The sequence below is a fragment of the Malaclemys terrapin genome, chromosome 3 (genome assembly GCF_027887155.1).
Source record: "Malaclemys terrapin pileata isolate rMalTer1 chromosome 3, rMalTer1.hap1, whole genome shotgun sequence".
NCBI classification, from domain to species: Eukaryota; Metazoa; Chordata; order Testudines; family Emydidae; genus Malaclemys; species Malaclemys terrapin.
This window is the reverse complement of record NC_071507.1, coordinates 201,893,536-201,914,671: the sequence shown is the minus strand read 5'-3', so window position 1 is coordinate 201,914,671 and position 21,136 is coordinate 201,893,536. Positions and strand designations below refer to the sequence as shown.

The 21,136-nt window shown below is 46.3% G+C and overlaps 1 protein-coding gene across 3 annotated transcripts; it reads left to right on the top strand.

Moving 5' to 3' along the window:
• The first annotated feature begins 1,782 nt into the window (after positions 1-1,782).
• Positions 1,783-20,676, top strand: LOC128833544 (serine/threonine-protein kinase PDIK1L-like). Of its 3 annotated transcripts, none has more exons than XR_008444266.1 (6): positions 1,783-1,802; positions 3,977-4,605; positions 5,804-6,020; positions 8,506-8,752; positions 11,378-12,090; positions 13,453-13,773. XR_008444266.1 is itself a non-coding variant. In XM_054021500.1 (5 exons), exons 2-4 carry the CDS (start codon positions 4,060-4,062, stop codon positions 8,733-8,735), a joined length of 993 nt encoding a protein of 330 aa, XP_053877475.1. In that variant the 5' UTR covers positions 1,783-1,802; positions 3,977-4,059; the 3' UTR covers positions 8,736-8,752; positions 20,537-20,676. The 3 variants fall into 3 exon arrangements, 1 of the variants encoding a protein (XP_053877475.1); XR_008444267.1 differs by lacking the exon at positions 1,783-1,802 and adding an exon at positions 1,846-1,968; XM_054021500.1 differs by lacking the exons at positions 11,378-12,090; positions 13,453-13,773 and adding an exon at positions 20,537-20,676.
• The last annotated feature ends 460 nt before the right edge of the window (positions 20,677-21,136 follow it).

The window sequence follows — 21,136 nt, the reverse complement described above, 5'->3', positions numbered from 1 at the left end:
TATAGAGTAATTTTTGTTCCTTCTCTGGCCCAATGGACATTTATTTCGTACAAAGTGGAATAGCTGCAACAAGGAAAGACACACACACACACACCCCGCATCCCCGCAAATATACCCTATATTAGAGCACTCACGTGGGATGTAGGAGACGTGGGTTCAGGTCCTTGATGCAAGTCAGGCAGAGTGAGAATTTGAATCTGGGTCTCCCCCATGGCAGGTGAGTGCTCAGGTATAAAAGAGGCACGACCACATTTTGTGCAGGGCTCAATTCAGCATTCATGTTCGAAGGCAGCCTGTGAGAACGCCTACGGCAAATGCCTAGATTGAGGACCCCACTGGGGCTTAGGTGTGGGCTAGGTGCCAAACAGTTTAGTGCAGTGGCTCTTAAACTTTTTTACTGGTGACCCCTTTCACATAGCAAGCCTCTGAGTGCAACTCCCCCCCTTATAAACTAAAAACACTTTTTTTATATATTTAACACCATTATAAATGCTGGAGGCAAGGTGGGGTTTGGGTAGAGGTTGACAGCTCGTGACCCCCCATGTAATAACCTCGTGACCCCCTGAGGGGTCCTGACCCCCAGTTTGAGAATCGCTGGCTTAGTGGCTTTGTACATATGCAGTGTCAGAAATTTAAGTGCCTACAGGATTAGGTGGCAGCTGAGCAGAGGTTCTGAAATTCTAAGTTTTGGATTCAGATACCTAAAGTTGCAGTTAGACACCTAAATCTCTTTGTGTATCTAGTCGTAAGCGCTTTACAGACACGAGTGTGTGTGGTGTTGTTTTTTCATTGAGTGGCTTGGGAAGAGGCAGGTCCCAGTGTGAGGGTACCCTACAGGATGCAGGTTACAAAGTAGCAGCCGTGTTAGTCTGTATCTGCTAAAAGAACAGGAGTACTTGTGGCACCTTAGAGACTCACAAATGTATTTCAGCATAAGCTTTTGTGGGCTACAGCCCACTTCGTCGGATGCATAGAGTGGAACACACGAACAGAAGATATTTATTCATACAGAGAACGTGAAAAGGTGGTAGGGAAAACGCCTACCAATTGTAAGAGGCCAATCCATTGAGATGAGCTATCAGTAGCAGCAGAAGAAAAAACTTTGAAGTGATAATGGAGATGACCCATAGAAGGTGTGAGGAGAACTTAACATGGGGGGGAAAAATGCAATTAGTGTAACGACCCACCCATTCCCAATCTCTGTTTAGGCCTAAGTTAATTGTGTCTAATTTGCATATTAATTCGAGTTCAGCAGTCTCTCTTTGCAGACAGTGGTCAGCCCTAGGGGAGATGGTGGGTCTCACCGCGTGCGGGGAGGAGGAGGGGTCTGACAGCTTCCAGCCCACCAATGCCCCAGCTGCACAGGAGAGGTGTGGTCGGCTACAGAGACTACAGGCCCCAGACTGCAATGCGTTCCCTTGACTCTAGTAGCCGCCCTGTGGAGTTTGTTGAGACCACGATTCCCAGCATGCATTGGTCCTACCTATGAGCCGCCAGGGCTGATTTGTGCGCAAGGGATGCTGGGTTTTGGAGTCTCCTTGCCACCCGCTCTGCAGCACGCCTCCCAGTCGGGCTTCAGAGCGCCTGCGCGGCGGAGGCGGGGCTGCGCAGTGAGTGACCACGCTCACGGAGCGAGCCCAAGTGTTCGCTGGTTGGTGGGTGCGTGGCTGCGGCTCCACCCCTCCGGCCGCTGGTTGGTGGGTGTGCGCCCCAGGCTCCCGCCCCTCCTCGCTGGTTGGCTGGCGCTGGCCAATGGGCTGTGTCGCGTGGCCGTGGCGGGAAGTGCGGCGGGCACCGGCCGGGTAGGTCAGCGCGGGGCAGAGCCGGGTCTTTCCCCCGCGCTGAGGGGAGCCGCGCAGGCGCGGAGCGGTGAGAACCCCGCGGACCTCCGCTCCGGGCTGGCGGGGCCCTGAGCAGCCTTCGCCTCAGTGTGCCGGAGGCCGGGGTGGGGGCTGGGCCGGGCCGTTGGTGAGTGAGGGGCAGGACGCGGAGCAGGGTGATGGCTGGGCCATGGGGGGGCGGAGGGGTCGGGGGGGGGGCAGGCTGTGGTGATGGCTGGGCCGTGGGGGGGCGGAGGGGTCGGGGGGGGCAGGTTGTGGTGATGGCTGGGCCGTGGGGAGGCGGAGGGGTCGGGGGGGGCAGGCTGTGGTGATGGCTGGGCCGTGGGGAGGCGGAGGGGTCGGGGGGGGCAGGTTGTGGTGATGGCTGGGCCGTGGGGAGGCGGAGGGGTCGGGGGGGGCAGGTTGTGGTGATGGCTGGGCCGTGGGGAGGCGGAGGGGTCTCGTGGGGGGCAGGTTGTGGTGATGGCTGGGCCGTGGGGAGGTGGAGGGGTCTCGTGGGGGTCAGGCTGTGGTGATGGCTGGGCCGTGGGGAGGCGGAGGGGTCGGGGGGGGCAGGTTGTGGTGATGGCTGGGCCGTGGGGGGGCGGAGGGGTCGGGGGGGGCAGGCTGTGGTGATGGCTGGGCCGTGGGGAGGCGGAGGGGTCGGGGGGGGCAGGTTGTGGTGATGGCTGGGCCGTGGGGGGGCGGAGGGGTCTCGTGGGGGGCAGGTTGTGGTGATGGCTGGGCCATGGGGGGGCGGAGGGGTCGGGGGGGGGGCAGGCTGTGGTGATGGCTGGGCCGTGGGGAGGCGGAGGGGTCGGGGGGGGGCAGGTTGTGGTGATGGCTGGGCCGTGGGGAGGCGGAGGGGTCTCGTGGGGGGCAGGCTGTGGTGATGGCTGGGCCGTGGGGGGGCGGAGGGGTCGGGGGGGGGGCAGGCTGTGGTGATGGCTGGGCCGTGGGGGGGCGGAGGGGTCGGGGGGGGGGCAGGCTGTGGTGATGGCTGGGCCGTGGGGAGGCGGAGGGGTCGGGGGGGGCAGGCTGTGGTGATGGCTGGGCCGTGGGGAGGCGGAGGGGTCGGGGGGGGCAGGTTGTGGTGATGGCTGGGCCGTGGGGGGGCGGAGGGGTCGGGGGGGGCAGGCTGTGGTGATGGCTGGGCCGTGGGGAGGCGGAGGGGTCGGGGGGGGCAGGCTGTGGTGATGGCTGGGCCGTGGGGAGGCGGAGGGGTCTCGTGGGGGGCAGGCTGTGGTGATGGCTGGGCCGTGGGGAGGCGGAGGGGTCGGGGGGGGCAGGTTGTGGTGATGGCTGGGCCGTGGGGGGGCGGAGGGGTCTCGTGGGGGGCAGGTTGTGGTGATGGCTGGGCCGTGGGGAGGTGGAGGGGTCGGGGGGGGCAGGTTGTGGTGATGGCTGGGCCGTGGGGAGGCGGAGGGGTCTCGTGGGGGGCAGGTTGTGGTGATGGCTGGGCCGTGGGGAGGCGGAGGGGTCTCGTGGGGGGCAGGTTGTGGTGATGGCTGGGCCATGGGGACGTGGAGGGGTTGGGGGGGCAGGTTGTGGTGATGGCTGGGCCATGGGGAGGGGATAGCTGGCACTGGGGTGACGATACAGCGGGCGCATGTGGTTAGTCAGTGAGGGAGTGGGATTTGGGACTGCAGATGTGGGGAGTGGGTGTAGGGGTTGGTGCTGTTGTGATGTGGGGTGGGGCTGAATTAGTGTTCCTGTCTGTTCAGCACCTTTGGAGAGGCAGTGTTGGCAAGCCAGCTTTGCCTAGAAGCTGCTGCTCAGGTGATGCCTTCCTCCGTTTCTCCTCTACTTGAGGGATGCACTCTGCACTGGGAAGGTCACCTTTCTCTTTACCAAACATTGTTCATTGTGTTCACTGTTAATGCAGCAGTTTAGTTCTGCACAGTGCCATTTTGCAGTGTGGTTGTAGCAAACTGTGCAGCAGGACTGTGCTGAACGGTGATTCTTGAAAGATGTGTCTATGCTCGATTTCTTTCTTAAAATCCCACTGTTGCTACCAATCCCTAGGCAATAGGCTTCTATGTTCCAAGCAACACACAATAAAATATAGACCACTAAACTAAAGGATCAAACAGAAGCACATGAAGTATTGTGGGTGAGCTGTCAGATTTTTACCAAACTTTCCTTGTCTCTTTCAGGATTTTGTTGCAGGTTGAAGTCTGAGGAGTGTTATGACTTCAAAGATTGTTTTTGTCTATTGCCCATTGGGCCACAAAAAGATATGGCTACAGAAGCTAAGTACAACATTGTACGGGAAGTGGGTCGAGGGAGCTATGGGGTAGTTTACGAGGCAGTTGTCAGTCAAACCAGAAACAAAGTGGCCGTGAAAAGGATGCATTGTAACGTACCTGAAAATGTGGAACTGGCTTTGCAAGAGTTTTGGGCCCTGCAAAGTGTTCAGAGCCAACATGAGAATGTGATCCAGTTAGAAGAGTGCGTCTTGCAGAGTGGCCAAGTCTTTCAGCCAATCAGCCGCCAGTACAGGAAATCGGACAGTCATCTGCTGCTGATTGAGACCTGTCTGAAAGGGCGGAGATGCATGGACCCCAAGTCTGCCTGTTTTGTGTGGTTTGTGATGGAGTTCTGTGATGGTGGAAACATGAATGATTTTTTGCTGTCTCGCACTCCAGATTCTCAGCTGAATAATAGCTTCATGCAGCAGCTGAGCAGTGCTGTTGCCTTCTTGCACAGAAATCAGATTGTGCACAGAGACCTGAAGTCAGATAATATTCTTATTTCCCATAGCCCTGGAGGTCCGGTAGTAAAGGTAAGAGGGTAATCCTTCTTGCTGCTGCTCAATATGTGGGTGAAGTGTTATGCCAATTGCATTACTTGCACTGAGTTGGTCACTTGGATAATATTGTGATATTCAGTTTCCTCATTTGTTTCCTTCCCTTTGAACTTTTAGACAAGGCCAGGCAATTCACTTGTATGAGTCTCAAAAGAGAATTTTGGTGAGGGTGTGGGGCAGTCAGTTACCTTTTGGCCTCTTTGGGGAATCCTGAGAGCATTTCTGTAGCATCTGTCATGCACGAGACGTTCCCTTAAGAGGAACAATTTAGGGCTAATTCAGTTTTAAACCACTACCTAGCCACTGTGTTCCTGATCAGTGCTGGAATATTTTCTCAATGAAAGCAGTAGGGCACTTGTGATTGCACTGAAATCACACTGTTGGGTCCAGGATCTATTGGGGCTATACTTGGTAACACTGAGACTAGAGGGTTGCCACGCTAAATGGTAGAGGGTAAAGTTGCTCGCAGAAAGGGACATTTTAAATACATTCTGGATTAACTGATTGCAACTATGGTTCCGGCTTTCTGGAACAGATTAGTTTTGTCCTTTGGGGGTATGGGAAGGAAGCACGAAGATATTGAGAATAAGGTCTTCAAAGGTTTATACAGCATATTCCCTTCCCTTATTGGTGGACCTACAGTCCTTACACACTTGTCAACACTTCCAATATTGTAGTCTATAGCACTACTTGCTGTTTTGGAAGCAAGAGGTTTTCTTGTCTCTTGCTTCATCTGGGCTCCAGCCATGGGTCTTCCTGGTTAAACTGAAGACTGACTAATTCTCTTCCTTACTGTGACAGACTGAAAACAAGTCTTTCTCTGTAATAATTCAATGGGAAGAGCAGCTTAGTGGCAAGAAAGTCAACTCACAATTTACTCCCAATTCCCCGGGAGTTCCAGCAGTTAACTCAGAGGAGGGTAGGCCTGTCTCTTGTGAGTAACCCATGTCTTGGCCGTCAAGATCAATACTGGCATATTGCTTTCACCTTTGGAGCAGCCAAAGGACAATCAAACTGAAGTTTTGTTATTCAATACAGATAATAGTGAATATAATAGTTCAGAGCACTCAATATAGCTACCTGCTCAATTGCTGTTCTGTTCATGCCTGTATGCACAGTACAATGATATAGGTAATAATGGTGACCTCCTAATCTCTCCCCTTTTCGTCAATAGGTAGCGGACTTTGGCCTGAGTAAGATATGCCAGGGGAAAGTGAATGTGAACCAGCATTGCTTCTCGTCAGCCTGTGGGTCAAACTTTTACATGGCACCAGAAGTGTGGGAAGGTCGTTATACTGCCAAAGCTGATATCTTTGCCCTTGGGATCATTTTCTGGGCTATGGTAGAGAGGATTACCTTCAGGGATGGAGACTCTGAGAAGGAATTACTTGGTGAGAATTATTGCTGTACAGCCAGCAATGAACCCTAATGGATAGATCATTCTCCTGCCCTATCCCCAGCAATCCTCTAAGTCCTGAGGATCCTTCTCCCAGGCATAGTCACATCACCACCCTTTTTTCTGGCATAGTAGTGGATATGGCTTCCTCTGGAGTCTGTCAACATTTCTCCATGTCTCCACCAGAGGTATTGCCAGAAATCCATAAAGCCCTCTTCCTCTTTCTCCCTACCCCTTTCCTCATGTTGATCCGCTTCCTTTGCGGGACTCCCCAATCTTTAAGACCTAGGAGCAACATGTTTAGAGCACATTCTGAACTTTACTTTTGTTTGAAAGCTTTGTTAGACTTTTGTGATCTCTACCGCTTTTCCGTTTACAAAAAACTTTTGTGACATAAACGGCCAGGAGAAGAAAACTTGTCACCTGGCTTGGGCCATCCATTGAGGATAGGGGGTTGGGAGATCAACAGGTGCTCAGCAGAAATGGGACTAGCTCCAATGAACTTGAATAGACCAACCAACCAAAGAACTCCAAAACAAAACCCCCGAACATATTCCAAAGGAAATACTGAAACTCAGAGTTCAATTCCATTGGTGAAGCATTTTCAGTATATCCACACTCTATGGTCAAGATTCAGCAGCTTGATAGCCATGTCTGCTTTACCAGTGGTTCTCAAACTTACTTGATCGCGCCCCCCCCCCCCCCCCTTCCTTGTGTCTGTGGTAGTTTACGCGCCCACCTCCCGTCACACAAGTACATCTACCGATACGTGCGGTGGCAGTGCTTCACTTGAATGAGTTTTGGTGTCTTTGTTTTTCACTTGAGTTGTTTTTTTCTGTGGCACGAATGAGCCAATGATCCATTGTAATAAGAGCAAAAGCAAAACTGCAATTGTGGTCCATGCTGACACTTAAATGTGCAAATGGATTAACCTACAAATGGCAATTTGTATAATGCTAGGCAAGCTTAACAGAAATCCATCAAAACGCACAGCGCCATCTAGAGTCAAATGCGGACCTGATGTGTCTGGAGGAATCATCTTTGCTAGTTGTTCATTGCTGGGGGCAAAATGTGCGCAGTAAGTTTCCCCCCCGCCCCTTCCCCTAAATCTTCTCACGCGCCGCCACCCAAATACATTCTGCACCCCCCAGTTTGAGAACCTCTGCTCTACCTTGTTACCCTTGCAGTAAATCTATCTTTCCTTGAAGATAGGCTGATCTACAGTTGGTACATTTTGTCCTGCTGATGGTGGTGGTATATTTAAAGGCCACAAGGCAAAGGACCCATCCAAAGGATTGTAAGGACATGTAAGAAAATAGGTTATAAGGCTGGAAGGGATGTTTAAGTCATCCTTAGTGCTGTGTCTGGCTGAACGAGATTCTACAGGGATGGATGGTCTGATTCTAGGAATATATGTTGCACCAGAAAATGCACCTTGAAAGAACAGAATGACAATCTTTTTTATATGAACATACTAATCAGAGGCATTTCAACTCCTACTCAAGGAAGCCTAATGTACACATTTTTTTAAATATCTGACATCATAAGTTCAAGTCACAATAAAGGCATTCAGAGACGGCTCCTTTTACTGAGCGGCTGCTTTAAGTTTTCAAAACATAATGGAATTAAGAACTGAGATCGTTCCTTTTCAAAATGCCAAACCGGAAAAAGCCTTTTAGTTCTTGGCTAGAAAAACAGTAAATATTCTGGGTCTGAGACCAAGGCACGAACAGACTTCATTGAAGTTTATTCAATAGCCATCCGCCAGCTCGAGATAAGAGACTTGCCTGGCTAACCTCCATATGCAGATCGGTCATTTATTCAATGCTTGCTGCGAGGGCAGAGCGGCTTGACTGAGCAGCTTCCTTTGCTGTCTCTTTGGAACCCAGCTAATCCACTTTGCCCAGTCTTTATTTACATTTCTGTTCCTTAATTTTGCTGAGGAGAAGCTGTATCCAGCAGTCTGGATAAAGGTAAATGGAACATACTGTCATTTATTATTAAAAGTGGTTTGAATCACTATTTGCTCAGTTCACTTTTTTCTAAGTCATCTAAAGTGAACCAAACACAACCTGCCTCTGTCTGTCTTAGCTTCCAGTTCTACCGATGCAATAAAATTAATTGAAACCGAGTGGAGTAGGGGAAGCTCTTTGCAACAGGCTGTTTTCTTTGCATGCAATCCCTATAACCATTTGACAATGTCCTGTGCAGGCCAAATTTAAGTGTCTTTGTTTCCCTCTGCTTGATGCACACTTGGTGCAGAAATGGGGATGTAACAAACTTAATGGTTCCTATTTTGGTAATGAACTTCTTCTGCGGCTGGTATCTTACAACACTTATCTTGGCAGTTGCCTCTGAAGTTGGGTTTCACATGCTGTGAATGTCTACTAATAAATCTTGTGTTGCTTGTCAGATGGATGTGTGGTGTGGATTCTCCTTTTCCCCAATCTGACTTCTCCCTCTTTACAAACTATACCCAGGAACCTACATCTGTCAAGGCAAGCAGCTTATTCCTGTTGGCGAGGCACTGCTGGAGAATCCCAACATGGAACTGCAAATTCCTCTGAAGAACAAGAAGTCCATGCCAGACGATCTCTGCAGACTCCTGCATGACATGTTAACGTTTAACCCAAAGGAAAGACTGGATGCTTTCCAACTAGAAATTCGAATCAGGAGAATCTCCTATGGGAAAAAGCGCCAACGTTCATAGCAGCAAGGGGTGATCAGGTTGGTGTCTGTACTGGGGTAATCTCATTTCAAACTTGCAATCCTAGTTTTTGATACTGACCTGATTGGCCTAAATTCTTTATCTCTAACAGCAGTTCCCTAGATTCATTGCTTGGTTTCTTTCAGTTTGATTGCACCCTTCACTGTCAGGATAACTGCTCTATAGGAGCAATATTTTGGGTTCAGTATATTGTATGGCCCCATGAGTGGTAACTGCTCAGCACATTTATAGGTAATAGAACAGGAAATAAGAAAGCAGTGTCAAATTAACCTGTTTCTCCCTAATAAGCACCTGTAATGGGTTTCGCACACATTCATTACTGCGTGTTACCACATATTTTCCACGTGTGGATGCACCTTGGCATCTCTTGCATGTTAGACAAATGTGAGCCAGGTTATATAATGAAAAGTTGACCGTTATGTTCGTGCCAAGAGCCCTATCAGATTGGGGGTCGTGTTGTACTCAGTAAGGTGCTGTACACAGAGAAAGGTGGGGTTCCTGCCTCAAAACTGCTTTTATAAACAGGCCTCGGTCCTGAAATAGAATCTGCTAGAGTGTGTCTCTCTGCCCTTCCTGGGCCCCTATGAAAATCATGCTGCCGATTAGGTCTGACTTTATGCTCACACTTTAAAATTTTGGCCCTAGTCATTGCATGTTGTTGTTTGACCTTTTGTGTTAGTTTTGTTTTTGAGACTAGACAGTAGCAGCTTTGTTAAAACCTCAAGTGTGTACAGCACAAATTTCAGGAATTCTGTCAAATGTTTTGTATATTGTAATGAGGAAGCAGAAAGCCGTTAGTAGGGTAGTGACCAAACACTTCATTCTGTTGCAGATTACACTAATTCACTGTAATTTTCTAATTGTTGCCTCTATTTTTAAGTCTGCTATAAGACTGTTCTCCATGGCGGACTGCAGAAATGTTAGTTGAAATGAGCTGCAATAGAGATTGATACCAATCACCCTTCTTTTGCCCCCAAAGGGGTCTCTTGCCTCCTTTCCTCACTGATAGAAAACCCCAGCTTTCTTGCTGAAGAATACTGGGCTCTCTCAAACCTACCATGCTGAAGCACAGTTGCCTATAAGGGTTGCTAGTTTTTTCTTCCTGGAGCTGGGAATGTCTTTCGGGCACCTCTCGCTCATATCAGTCTGAGAAGCAAGTGACCCCCAACCTGAAACTTGTGGTCTAAGGCCGTTTTTTTTTTTTCAAAGTACAGGTCACGATCCAGGACTGGGTCGCAGAATGTCAGGCACTGGGTCGCCTGGCTGATTCAAATTATAACGATCGTTGCTGTGCAGCGGCTCTAAAGGGCCGTGCAACAGGGACCTGAAGAAGAGAGAGGTAGGGGGTGGGTGGGAACTGGGGAGGGGAGCAAGTTATGGCTTGCAGGGCTGCTGCCGGCAAGGGGAGAGAGGCCCTTCCCCCCGGAGCTCTGTGCTGCCTGCCGGCAGGGGGAGAGCTGGGGGGAGTCCTCTGGCCCCAGCCCTGGGGCAGCCTGCCTGCACCCCAAACTCCTCATCCCTGACCCTACCCCAGAGCCCTCACCCGCCTGCATCCCAACCCCTCTGCCCCAGCCCTGAACCCCCTCCTGCACCCTGAACCCCTCATCCCCAGCTCCACCCTAGAGCCCTCACCCCTGCACCCCACCCTCTGCCCTATCCTGGGCCACCTCCCACACTCCTTACCATAGGGTTACTAAGGCTAGTGTCTAGCTAGTTATGTAAAGTGGGGTAAGCTGGAACGTACTGCAATGTTATGATTTTATGAAAACTCTAGTCAAAAGATATTATGATGTTGGGTCACGGGCATCAACAATTTTCTTCAACTGAGAAAAAAAGTTTGAAAACCACTGGTGTAAGGCACTGTCGTACCCAACAGTACACTAACTATCAGATCAGTTTTAGACTGTTTACTATCATTTGACTGTGAATTCTTAAGCTAATGGGGACTAGAACATAAAGGATGCTGTACAGGGGTTCTCAAACTGGGGGTTGGGAGATGATTACATGGGGGGGGGGGGTCAAGAGCTGTCAGCCTTCATCCCAAACCCAGCTTTGCCTCCAGCATTTATAATGATGTAAAATATATTAAGTGTTTTTAATTTATGGGGGGTGTTGCACTCAGAGGCTTGCTGCGTAAAAGGGGTCACCAGTACAAAAGAACCACTGCTGTAGAAGACTGGAAACATCATCAGTTTCACATGGTGGTTGCAGTGTTTTAACAGTAAATCTGGAGACTGAAGTCCTCTCTCTGAATTGCAGGTACAGCAGGCAAGGCAGGGCAAATTCCCCCACGAAGCCCTATATGGCTGTCTCAGTCCTCTGCTTCAGCAGTCTCCTCTCAGGAGATAGGGTAGCTCACTTGATGCTTGGTCAATTTTTGACCTCTCTGTTGAACCAGTGCAGTGGTGGTTTAGCTATGTAGAAAGTTTTACCCTAGGAATTAGGGTAAACCACTAACTAGACATCAGATGGTAAAAGATTTCAGTTGCCACCAGTTTGGGCTGGAATTGAAACTGAATTTCCCTGCTAACATGTAATCTGAAATAGGGTTCTTGTCCTTGGAATGCTAGTCTAATTAAGGTGTGGTGATGAGGTCTTTTGATTCTGACTGGCTTCTTCCACAGGTCCTGTATTCCACTGTTCCTGTCACACAGGAATCCTGACCAATACTTCTGAATTCTCCTTGGATTAATGGTTTGACCTTGAGGGAGACCGGTCAGAATAAATCTTGATTGCTTCCCATTTCCCCCAATGGTTGTATGTAAAGGAACAATTATTTATTTGTATAGTAATTTTAATATGCAAGTCCTATATAGCTTGCCCAATTTTTTTAATGGAGTATTGCAGACTGATCCTTCACTTGTATAATAGTGAAGAAGGATGTTGGTGACTGAGGCTGCCAACCTTATCAACTCGGTGGCCATGCTCCGAAGTGTCAATTCCACTGTCCTTGGTACAGCAGATGAGGATTGTCTTGTGCAGTGTTTAATTAGAGCTTTCCATGTAATTACTTCATTCCATGGTACTTGGCCATGTAACTAAATGGTGGCTGTTTCTGAAAGAGTGGCATGGTGTAATCTAATCTAATGTTTATCCAAAAACTTTCTAGCAGAAACAATGTATTTTCATCACAGTAGTTTGTGAATATTCTTGCTTAGATTAACAGAAATACATTCTTAAAATAAATACAAAGACTGTTTAATATGCCAAATTGTTATTGGAATGTATGCATCACTATTACCTTTAGTTTAGAGACTGAAGCTGTCTGCTGTGTCAGCTGTTTGTCCCAGCTACTCTGACATGGGAAACAAAAAGGACTGAACTGGAGTATTGGCAGGTAAATAGGGACTCAACCTATTTCCAACCTGTCTGAAAATAGTTAACACCTCTGGGATTGATATTTAACTCTTTCTAAAAGCTCTTAGTTCTAGGAAGGTGACTAAGTAGCCCTGGTTTTCCCTCCAATTCTCTTCTTGCCCTAAGCTCTATTTTAACTTGTGGTTTGGAGGTGGGCTACTGTATCTTTGGACACAATTGATATTATGGGACAGGAATGTATTGTCAGAGGAAGATAGAAGAGAGCTCCTCTTTTGTCTCAATGTACGCTTGTGCCATACAGGAGACCTTGCTCACACAGGCATGTTGGGAGGAGGTCTTGAGGGAGGAAGCAGACTTAACTGATGTGCAGTTACAACAGCACCATTTATGGAGGGAGAACAGTGCTTGGAATTAATGGCAAAAATTGTTTGAAATATGTTGTTACAGATTTTTAAAAATTAATCAGATCTCTGGGCCTTGTCCTTCTGCTGTGGATGCATTAGCTATTGCCTGTAAACCAGTCTCCATTCTCTTCCCTTCCATTCTGGCACAGAGCTGTGACTGCAATATAAAAGCTTCTGCATTCCCTCATCTTAAAATTTGTATAGTAAACCTTCCCTAGAATATATTCCACACTACTTACTTATTTGATCTGGAAGCCCTAGTGGGCTTCACAGGAAGAAGTGGAGAATTCTCCCTATGGCTTGGTGATGCCTACCTCCGTAAAATGCGGCATTTCATGGATACCGTGCAGACTCAAGTCATCTGAGCTCTAGCTGTAACCATCAAATAACAAATGAATATCCAGTATTAATGGTTACTGATCAGAGCTGCTGCAGGAACATACTCACTCCAAACTCTCCTTTATGAAACTTTTGGCAAAAACAAAATCAAACTTAGTGCTGGTGGAAGTTGCTGGCCTGGCAGTTACAGTGAGGTAGCAGTGCAAACATTTGCTCTCCATTCTGCCCTGGACAAGTAGATTAGCTATAGCAATGAAAGGAGTTGGTTCTTCCCAGCGGTTCAGCATTGCTCAGAGGGATAAGTTTGGATAGGCTCAAGCAGGTGAGAATGGGAGTCTGAAACTCATTTGTCATCTGGAAATTTTCGATGTATTTTGGAGAAGGTTCTTGTCTCATTAAAGCAATGAGACTATTAGTAAGTATGCTTTGGCTTTGGTCTGCTCTTCTTCCCATACAATACTGCTCAATTTTACATCTTGCTGGTGTTGCTGTGGCTTCGTTTGTTTCTCAAGTTAGGTGGCTCATATCTCATGATCTTTCTGAGAAACTACAGCACCAGCTTTAGGCTGCAAAATTGTTCAACCTGCTTTACTGAAGAAATTATTCTTTTAAAATGTATTCTTTCTTCACTCCCACAGCTATTGAAACTGTGCTGTCTGGCTCTCCAATGCCATCTGTTCTTAGAACAGGCAAAGTCTGCTAGTCTTGTGGAACCATCATAGTTGAGGAAGAGTCAAACTTTGGAACGTAGACCACAATTAAGATTACACCTGGCAATAAAACCACTCTGAGGCACTTTAAATGTTTGTGTGGCACAGGGTTGGCTACTCACTGCAACTCTTGCTTGTTTTATCATACTTTGTTGATGTTCTCCACAGCCTCTGTTAGAAATACTTATTTGTATGTGTGCGCTTTTGTTACCTCAGACTGTGTATTTTAAATTTAATAAAAGATTTTATACAGACACCTTGTATCCCTGCCATGGTCATGAAGCACTAAATCGTGACACCACCTACATGGAAGGAATGATGTGTGTAAGGTGGATGGCCCCAGTGAAAGCTATTGCTTCAGTGAGCAAAGAGAAACGTTTCTCAGCTTTTATTATTTACATGACTAAAAACTAAATGCTCTTGGGGGAGGTTTGGGATTTGCTCTTGGTTACCTGTCTTGTGCTCCTGACGTGCTTGTTCCTAAAACTCCCTCTCATCTGTGACATAATGCGGTGCTGACAGCAAACAGGGACAATTCTGTAGAGAACAATCTTGCACAGTACTGGGACTAGCTCACCTAATAAATCTCATCCATTTTTAACTTCTATTCTGTCCTACAGAAGGTAGCATTTCTTGAGAATTGAGCCTATAATTGGGGAATGGGCAGAGTTTATGTATGGAAGGCACAAACTGAATATGAGCATGGCCTGGAATAAAGAAATATCCTACTTCCCTTCTGTAGGGGAGAGGAGGACAGAAAACTGGACCTTGTGAGTTTCTATGCTACCAAAGTTTCTCTCTTCAAAGTTAAACTATAGTAGTTTAATATAATAATAATATATGGAGATAGGTATATCTCATAGAGCTGGAAGGGACCCCGAAAGGTCATCGAGTCCAGCCCCCTGCCTTCACTAGCAGGACCAAGTACTGATTTTGCCCCCGATCCCTAAGTGGCCCCTTCAAGGATTAAACTCACAACCCTGGGTTTAGCAGGCCAATGCTCAAACCATGGAGCTATCCCCCTGGGCTACTAACAAAATACAGAAAATCAGCTATTGCCTTCACCTGGGGCCTAATGTGCATTTTGTTTATTTGAAATTATTTCCATGACAGACTAGTTCAAAATTCCTTCTCCACATAACTGTTACCTACTTTTGTACTACCTTGTCATAATATGGTTGGTTATTCAACAGCAAGAGCCTGTGTTAACTTGCACAGTCCTGAGAACTGCTGCTCTCAGAACGCTTAGGCTTCTCAGTAGGAAAGCTTAGGGACTAAAAGCAATGTTAGGGTTACAGTAAGTGAATTCCACTGTGCCTATTCCCTAGCTCTTAATTACTGAAACTGTTGAGTCCCTCGTAGGGTGGCTTCTGTAATATTTAAGTAGTAACACTGGCTAGAGTTAGAATACACAATTGCAAAAGATCCATGCTAATATGTATGAAGTGCATTCTTTCAAAAGATTAAAATGCTGGGATTGAATAACAGCCTATACAAAAAGGGGGAAAAGTCTATTCAATCCTGCTAGAAAATGGGAATACCAGAGCAAATGCACCCCTGGCAGAAAGTAAGCATCTTGTCCCTGACTGAAAACAGGGAAGGTTGAGTCAGTGTGTTGGCTGTTGATGGAATTGGGCCTGACTGCTTCTCAGCCGCTACCTTGCTTTCATGGTATCGGGTACATGAGGCCTGATGGTAACAGTTTCTGGTGCTGGGCATTCTGACTTTAATAACCATTATTACAAATAGTTCTCACTAGGAAAAGCTTTATGCTGAACCAAAGTCTATCTGTAGCTGCTACATTTTAAGCTCTTCATAACCATGCTGACTGACAGTGGGGACAGCAAATATTTTGATGCCCTGGTAAGTACTGCCATGATATGCCTCAGAGCTGGAAAAAAGGGGGAGGGAGGGGGAATTAAAAATCAGGTGTGGGAGGGAATGCACACCCTTCTTATATGTGTGGCTCAGCCAGGTATGTCAGAGACCACCCACCAGCACTTGACTGACTTCAGGTTAACATACACTGGTGGATTTCTGCTCTCCTACTGTGTTTCCATTTCAGTTCCAGAAGTTGTGTAACTCCTCCCTGTAAAATGTCAATAAGCATCAAGTATGTGTTGGCTTCAGCAACCGTCCCTGTGCACTGAGAAAACAGCTCTATATAGTAACCTCCCATGTAAGTTCTTCTTCCAACAATGCTGGCCCAGGCAGGATGGGCTCAGGTTGGCTGTGGGATGACAGATGCTTTCAAACATGTTATTTTTCAAATGGGACTAGGAAACGATATACATGCAAAGAGGTAAGATGATATGGGAAGAGCTCACTGAAAGGAAGAAAAGTCTTCACTACCTCCTCTCCCTGGCAGGGAAAGTCAGCCAATGTGATTCCATTTTCTGCTATTGCTCTGGTTTTAAAACTAATCACAGCAACATGTTCACCACCTGTGCAGCTTTAAAAAAAAGAGAGAAAATCCCATCATTTCTTCATCCAGAAGGCAAAAGGGGACAGTGATGGAGAAGACAAAGGGGATGCTTCTTTCTAATTCCATCATATACCCCACAGTACCTGTGAGATCTACAGCTGCCAGGAAATAGTTGTAATTAAACTCAAAGGGGCAGCTTACCATAGAGTAATGCAGGGGTCGGCAACCTTTCAGAAGTGATGTGCCGAGTCTTCATTTATTCACTCTAATTTAAGGTTTCATGTGCCAGTAATACATTTTAACATTTTTAGACGGTCTCTTTCTATGTCTATAATATATAACTAAACTATTGTATGTAAAGTAAAGGGTTTTTAAAATGTTTAAGAAGCTTCATTTAAAATTAAATTAAAATACAGAGCCCCCTGGACTGGTGGCCAGGACCCAGGCAGGGTGAGTGCCACTGAAAATCAGCTCGCGTGCTGCAGGTTGCCTACCCCTGGAGTAATGAAAACTTTTTGGATGCCTGTTGCCAGCATGTTATCTACATGCTGCAAAGGGGGTGGCTTGAAACTGGATCCGGGAGCTGGTAGAAATAACTGCCTCATCTCGGTGGGATCTCAAGGTTAAGACAACAGGAACAGATCTCCCCGAGCTGTAGCCAAAGTTTTGGAGTGGGCGAGATGAAAAGTTTGACAACTTACTTCATAGCTTTGGCCTGTAGCTTTCAAGTCCTTTGGCAGCTACTGCTAGAATTTGTCATAAAAAGCATCGGAGCCAGTTCAACTGTGGTCACTCACTGAAGAACTTTTCTTCAAGGGCTAAGAAAAGCTCCTGAATTTCTTCAGGCTGGAGATGTGAGGGGTAAGGATCTGTGAGAGAAGATTATGGTATTTAATTTCCTGTCCTTGATGTGTGAAGTGGATCCAGTGTGATTTGTGGACTATCACTATATCAAGCAGCAGAATAGCCCTTAAAATTTTTTTTGCTGTGGGTTGTAGCCAGAAAAAGTAGGCTGCAATATCTTCCCCTCTGTATGTGAAGCTGTGGGAATGGATCAAGCCAAATGCTAGAGGTAAATTTAATAGGATGGGTCTCTGCTTGCTTGAAGCAGTGCTGCTACGGGCCACAATGCTCTTACAGGTGCTGGCAGTTGAGAAGAGAGGTAAAACAGATTTTTACTTTGGGTAGTCTTTGAAAACACCACAGCATCTTTCACAGTAATAGCGATGTTAGATCCAGTGTCCTTAGCTGACTACAGTCTCCCTCCCTCATTGGCCATAGCAGTTTAAACTGGCTACACTGTTCTTCCTGTCCTAAACTGTTGCAATTGTTTTTACAGGATATAGTAACACTATGAGGAGTCCTTGTGGCACCTTAGGGACTAACACATTTATTTGGCCTTAAGCTTTCGTGGGCTATAACCCACTTCATCAGCAGAGTTGAATCTGATGAAGGGGGTTATAACCCACGAACGCTTTTAGTCTCCAAGGAGTCCTTGTGGCACCTTATTGTTTTTGCTGATACTGACTAACGCTAACAGACTATCTTGTAGCTACTGTATTCCACTATACAGGAGGCTGGAGTTCTATGGTGGGTGACATGATCCATCTACATTCAATGCGTTTGCAAAGCACAGTGCAGACATTTCTGTGGGAGCACAATGCTAGGGAACATTTCAATGCCGCAGTATCGTTCTGATGAATGGGGTAGCACTTTAAAATGTTAACAAGCTTGCATGTTTCCACTATCTTTCTGTCAATCCCTGTTACTCTTTCAAGAGCCTTCTTGCTGCTAACTGATTTCTCCAAGGCTTTTTTAAGTTGAATGTGGCAATTGCCTCTCTTCTAAGCAGCACCAGTCTTCCCTTCCTTTCAAAGAGCTGCAGGAGCGGAGAACTTTAATTGAATGTTCTTTCTGTTTAAAAACAATTATGTTAATCTGCAGCCACTAGTCTCTCTTTACAGCAGTACCCATTTGCCAGCATGCAGGCCACTGTTTTGTGCTGTAGTCCAATATCTGCCCTCCTCAGTCAGCCACGACACCAGCAAACCCCATAGGATGATAGTCAAGAGAGAGAATGGCAATAGGTGCTTCCATAGTGGTCATACAGAGATTTTTAGAGCAGGAGCAGATATATTTTAAAAAAAGATTCTGGTTTTAAGTGAATGAGAAGTCAAACTCATTTCCCATGACTTAGCAGGAGTAGGAGAGATTGAGGAGGTTTTACCAGGGCTCTAGGCTTCTATAGCTGCTTTTAGAGGTCAGGTCACTGACGCTTGAGTGCTAAGGCCTTGTCTACAGGAGAAAAGTGCACTGCTCTAACTTAAATAGGTTTTTAAACCATTTTAGTTTAATGGGTGCAAGCCCCTGTTTGGATACTCTGATGTCAGGGTAAGAATGTCTTCCTGCTGGTTAGCATCAGTTCATTAGGCATCTGTTTAAGTTAAACCAAAATGGCCACCGAACCGAAAATAAAACCATTTAAGTTAAACCAGTGCAACTTTCTAAGTAAATTTAGCAGGCCTAAGTAAATTTTACATCAGTCAATAAGAGAATGTGTAAAGAATGGTGTCTCCCAGGGATCTGTACTGTGCCCAGTCCTATTCAACATATTAATAAATGATCTGAAAAAAGGAGTGAAGAGTGAGGTGGCAAAATTTGCAGATGATACAAAACTATTCAAGCTACTTAAGTCCCAGGCAGACTGCGAAGAGCTACAAAAGGATCTCTCAAAACTGGGTGATGGGGCTACAAAATGCCAGATAAAATTCAATGTTAAGTAATGCACACTGGAAAACATAATCCCAACTATACATATAAAATAATAGGGTCTAAATTAGCTGTTACCACTCAAGAAAGAGATCTTGGAGTCATTGTGGTTAGTTGTCTGAAACAGCCACTCAATATGCAGCGGCAGTCAAAAAAGCAAACCAGAATGTTGGGAATCATGAAGAAAGGGATAGATAATAAGACAGAAAATATCATATTGCCCCTATATAAATCCATGGTATGTCCACATCTTGAATACTGCATGCAGCTTTGATTATCCCATCTCAAAAAAGATATATTGGATTTGGAAAAGGTTCAGAAAAGGGCAAGAAAAATGATTAGGGATATGGAACAGCTTCCATATGAAGCAAGATTAATAAGACTGGGACTTTTCAACTTGGAAAAGAGATGACTAAGGGGGGAGATGATAGAGGTCTATGAAATCATAACTGGTGTGGAGAAAGTAAATGTGTTATTTACTCCTTCTCATAACACAAGAACTAGGGGTCACCCAATGCAATAACAAAAGGAAGTGTTTTTTCACACAACATACAGTCAACCTGTGGAACTCTTTGCCAGAGGATGTTGTAAAGGTCAAGACTATAACAGGGTTCAAAAAAGAACTAGATAAGTTCATGGAGGATAGGTCCATCTCTAGCTATTAACTAGGATGGGCAGGGATGGTGTCCCTAGCCTCTGTTTGCCAGAAGCTGGGAGTTGGCGGCACAGGATGGATCACTTGATAATTCCCTGTTCTGTTCATTCCCTCTGAAGCACCTGGCATTGACCACTGTTGGAATGCTGGGCTAGATGGACCTGTGCTCTGACCCAGTATGGCTGTTCTTATGTTCTAGAATAAGGACTGGGAAAATCACAAGGATATGGTAGACAGACACTGGGCCAGGGGAATGCGATGTCATCATTATGCAAGTGAGTTGATCATCTCACTGATTACAAAGATTTCGCAGCTAAATTACTGTGGTGGGATAATCAGTCTTGGCAAGTTGTTGAAAAGGCCAGGCCCATTGCTGTGGTTAACTTTAATGTTTTGTTTTTTTAAAAAGCTTGTCCCAGCAGCAGCACAACCTGAATAAGCTCAGAGGCCAGTATTGGTTCCATAAAGACTTCAGAGATGAATGGCAACAGGACTTCATAGCACAAGGCCAGTGCACAAACCAAGCACTTTAAAGTCAGAGGCATCCCAGTTCCAGTGGGCAATGCCATGAACTACTGCAAGTGATAAAAATCACACCCTGTTCCTGGAAGGCATCATTGGGGGGGAGGGATAGCTCAGTGGTTTGAGCATTGGCCTGCTAAACCCAGGGTTGTGAGTTCAATCCTTGAGGGGGCCACTTGGGGATCTGGGGCAAAATCAGTACTTGGTCCTGCTAGTGAAGGCAGGGGGCTGGACTTGATGACCTTTCAAGGTCCCTTCCAGTTCTAGGAGATGGGATATCTCCATTATTATTATTTTTTTTTTTATTATTTTTTATTGCTGTAACTTTCCCATTAGAAACATGAGGGAAGGGAATGGGAGGGTTGCAGAATGGTAAAAGGGCCAAACTCACAGTCAAAACCATTGTTACAAGACAGGATTATACAAAATCAGGAGAAAAGGCCTCTCTCACCGCTGCTTATTTAAAGGCTGGTTGTTGGTATCACTTTTTTTGTTTTTGTTTTGAAAATCACTTCCCCTTACTTTGTAATAAAGTGAGGCTGATGGGCACAGACCAATCAAGGTTGCTATCGTTAAAATCTGGTTCCTTTCTGGCTCAAATTGGTGTGGGTTTAATCTTCTCTTTTTCTTACTGATTCTAGGGCGATACCCTGGAGCTCCTGTGATGGCTGCATATTACGTTGCCAGCAGGAGGCAGCCCCTGCTGCAATGGAAAGAAGGGAACAGCCTAAGAAGAAGAAGAAGAAAAACCATAAGTTGACAGACCGGATTGGTCACTGAGATAAGGTCAATTTCCTGCCAACCAGCAGGCCCCAATCATAATGCCAGATTCCAAACTTTTAGCAGGTATGAAATATTTAGCAATTTAAGTCTAGCATTTCTTGAGACACTAGACCTTCGCATCTGTGTAGAGGTTTGTGCTGACACGCATCTCTGGAGGTATCTGAGCACCTTGAGATGTTTCCAACAGTGTTCCCTCTAATTTTTTCGCCCATGTGCAGAATACATTTTGTTATGTGCACCACAATAATGTGTGGATGTGTGCCACCAGTAGAAAGAAAAACCTAGATATAATATATATATATTTAAAAAGTTACCAATAGGGATAATTATTCCAGCTAGAACAAGTTAGGCATTTCAGAACTCACTACTCAAAGAATTACATTTAAGTGTAAGAGAGAAATAAAAATTATGAAATGCATACACCAGTCAAAAAAGTAAAACAACACACTTTGAAATAA

What these genes read in the sequence shown, in the direction of transcription:
- LOC128833544 (XM_054021500.1), top strand. Translation starts at nt 4,060, where the DNA reads ATGGCTACAGAAGCTAAGTACAACATTGTACGGGAAGTGGGTCGAGGG. An exon ending in CTGGAGGTCCGGTAGTAAAG is followed by an intron (nt 4,606 to 5,803) that starts GTAAGAGGGTAA and finishes TTTCGTCAATAG; the next exon opens with GTAGCGGACTTTGGCCTGAG. An exon ending in CTCTGAGAAGGAATTACTTG is followed by an intron (nt 6,021 to 8,505) that starts GTGAGAATTATT and finishes AACTATACCCAG; the next exon opens with GAACCTACATCTGTCAAGGC.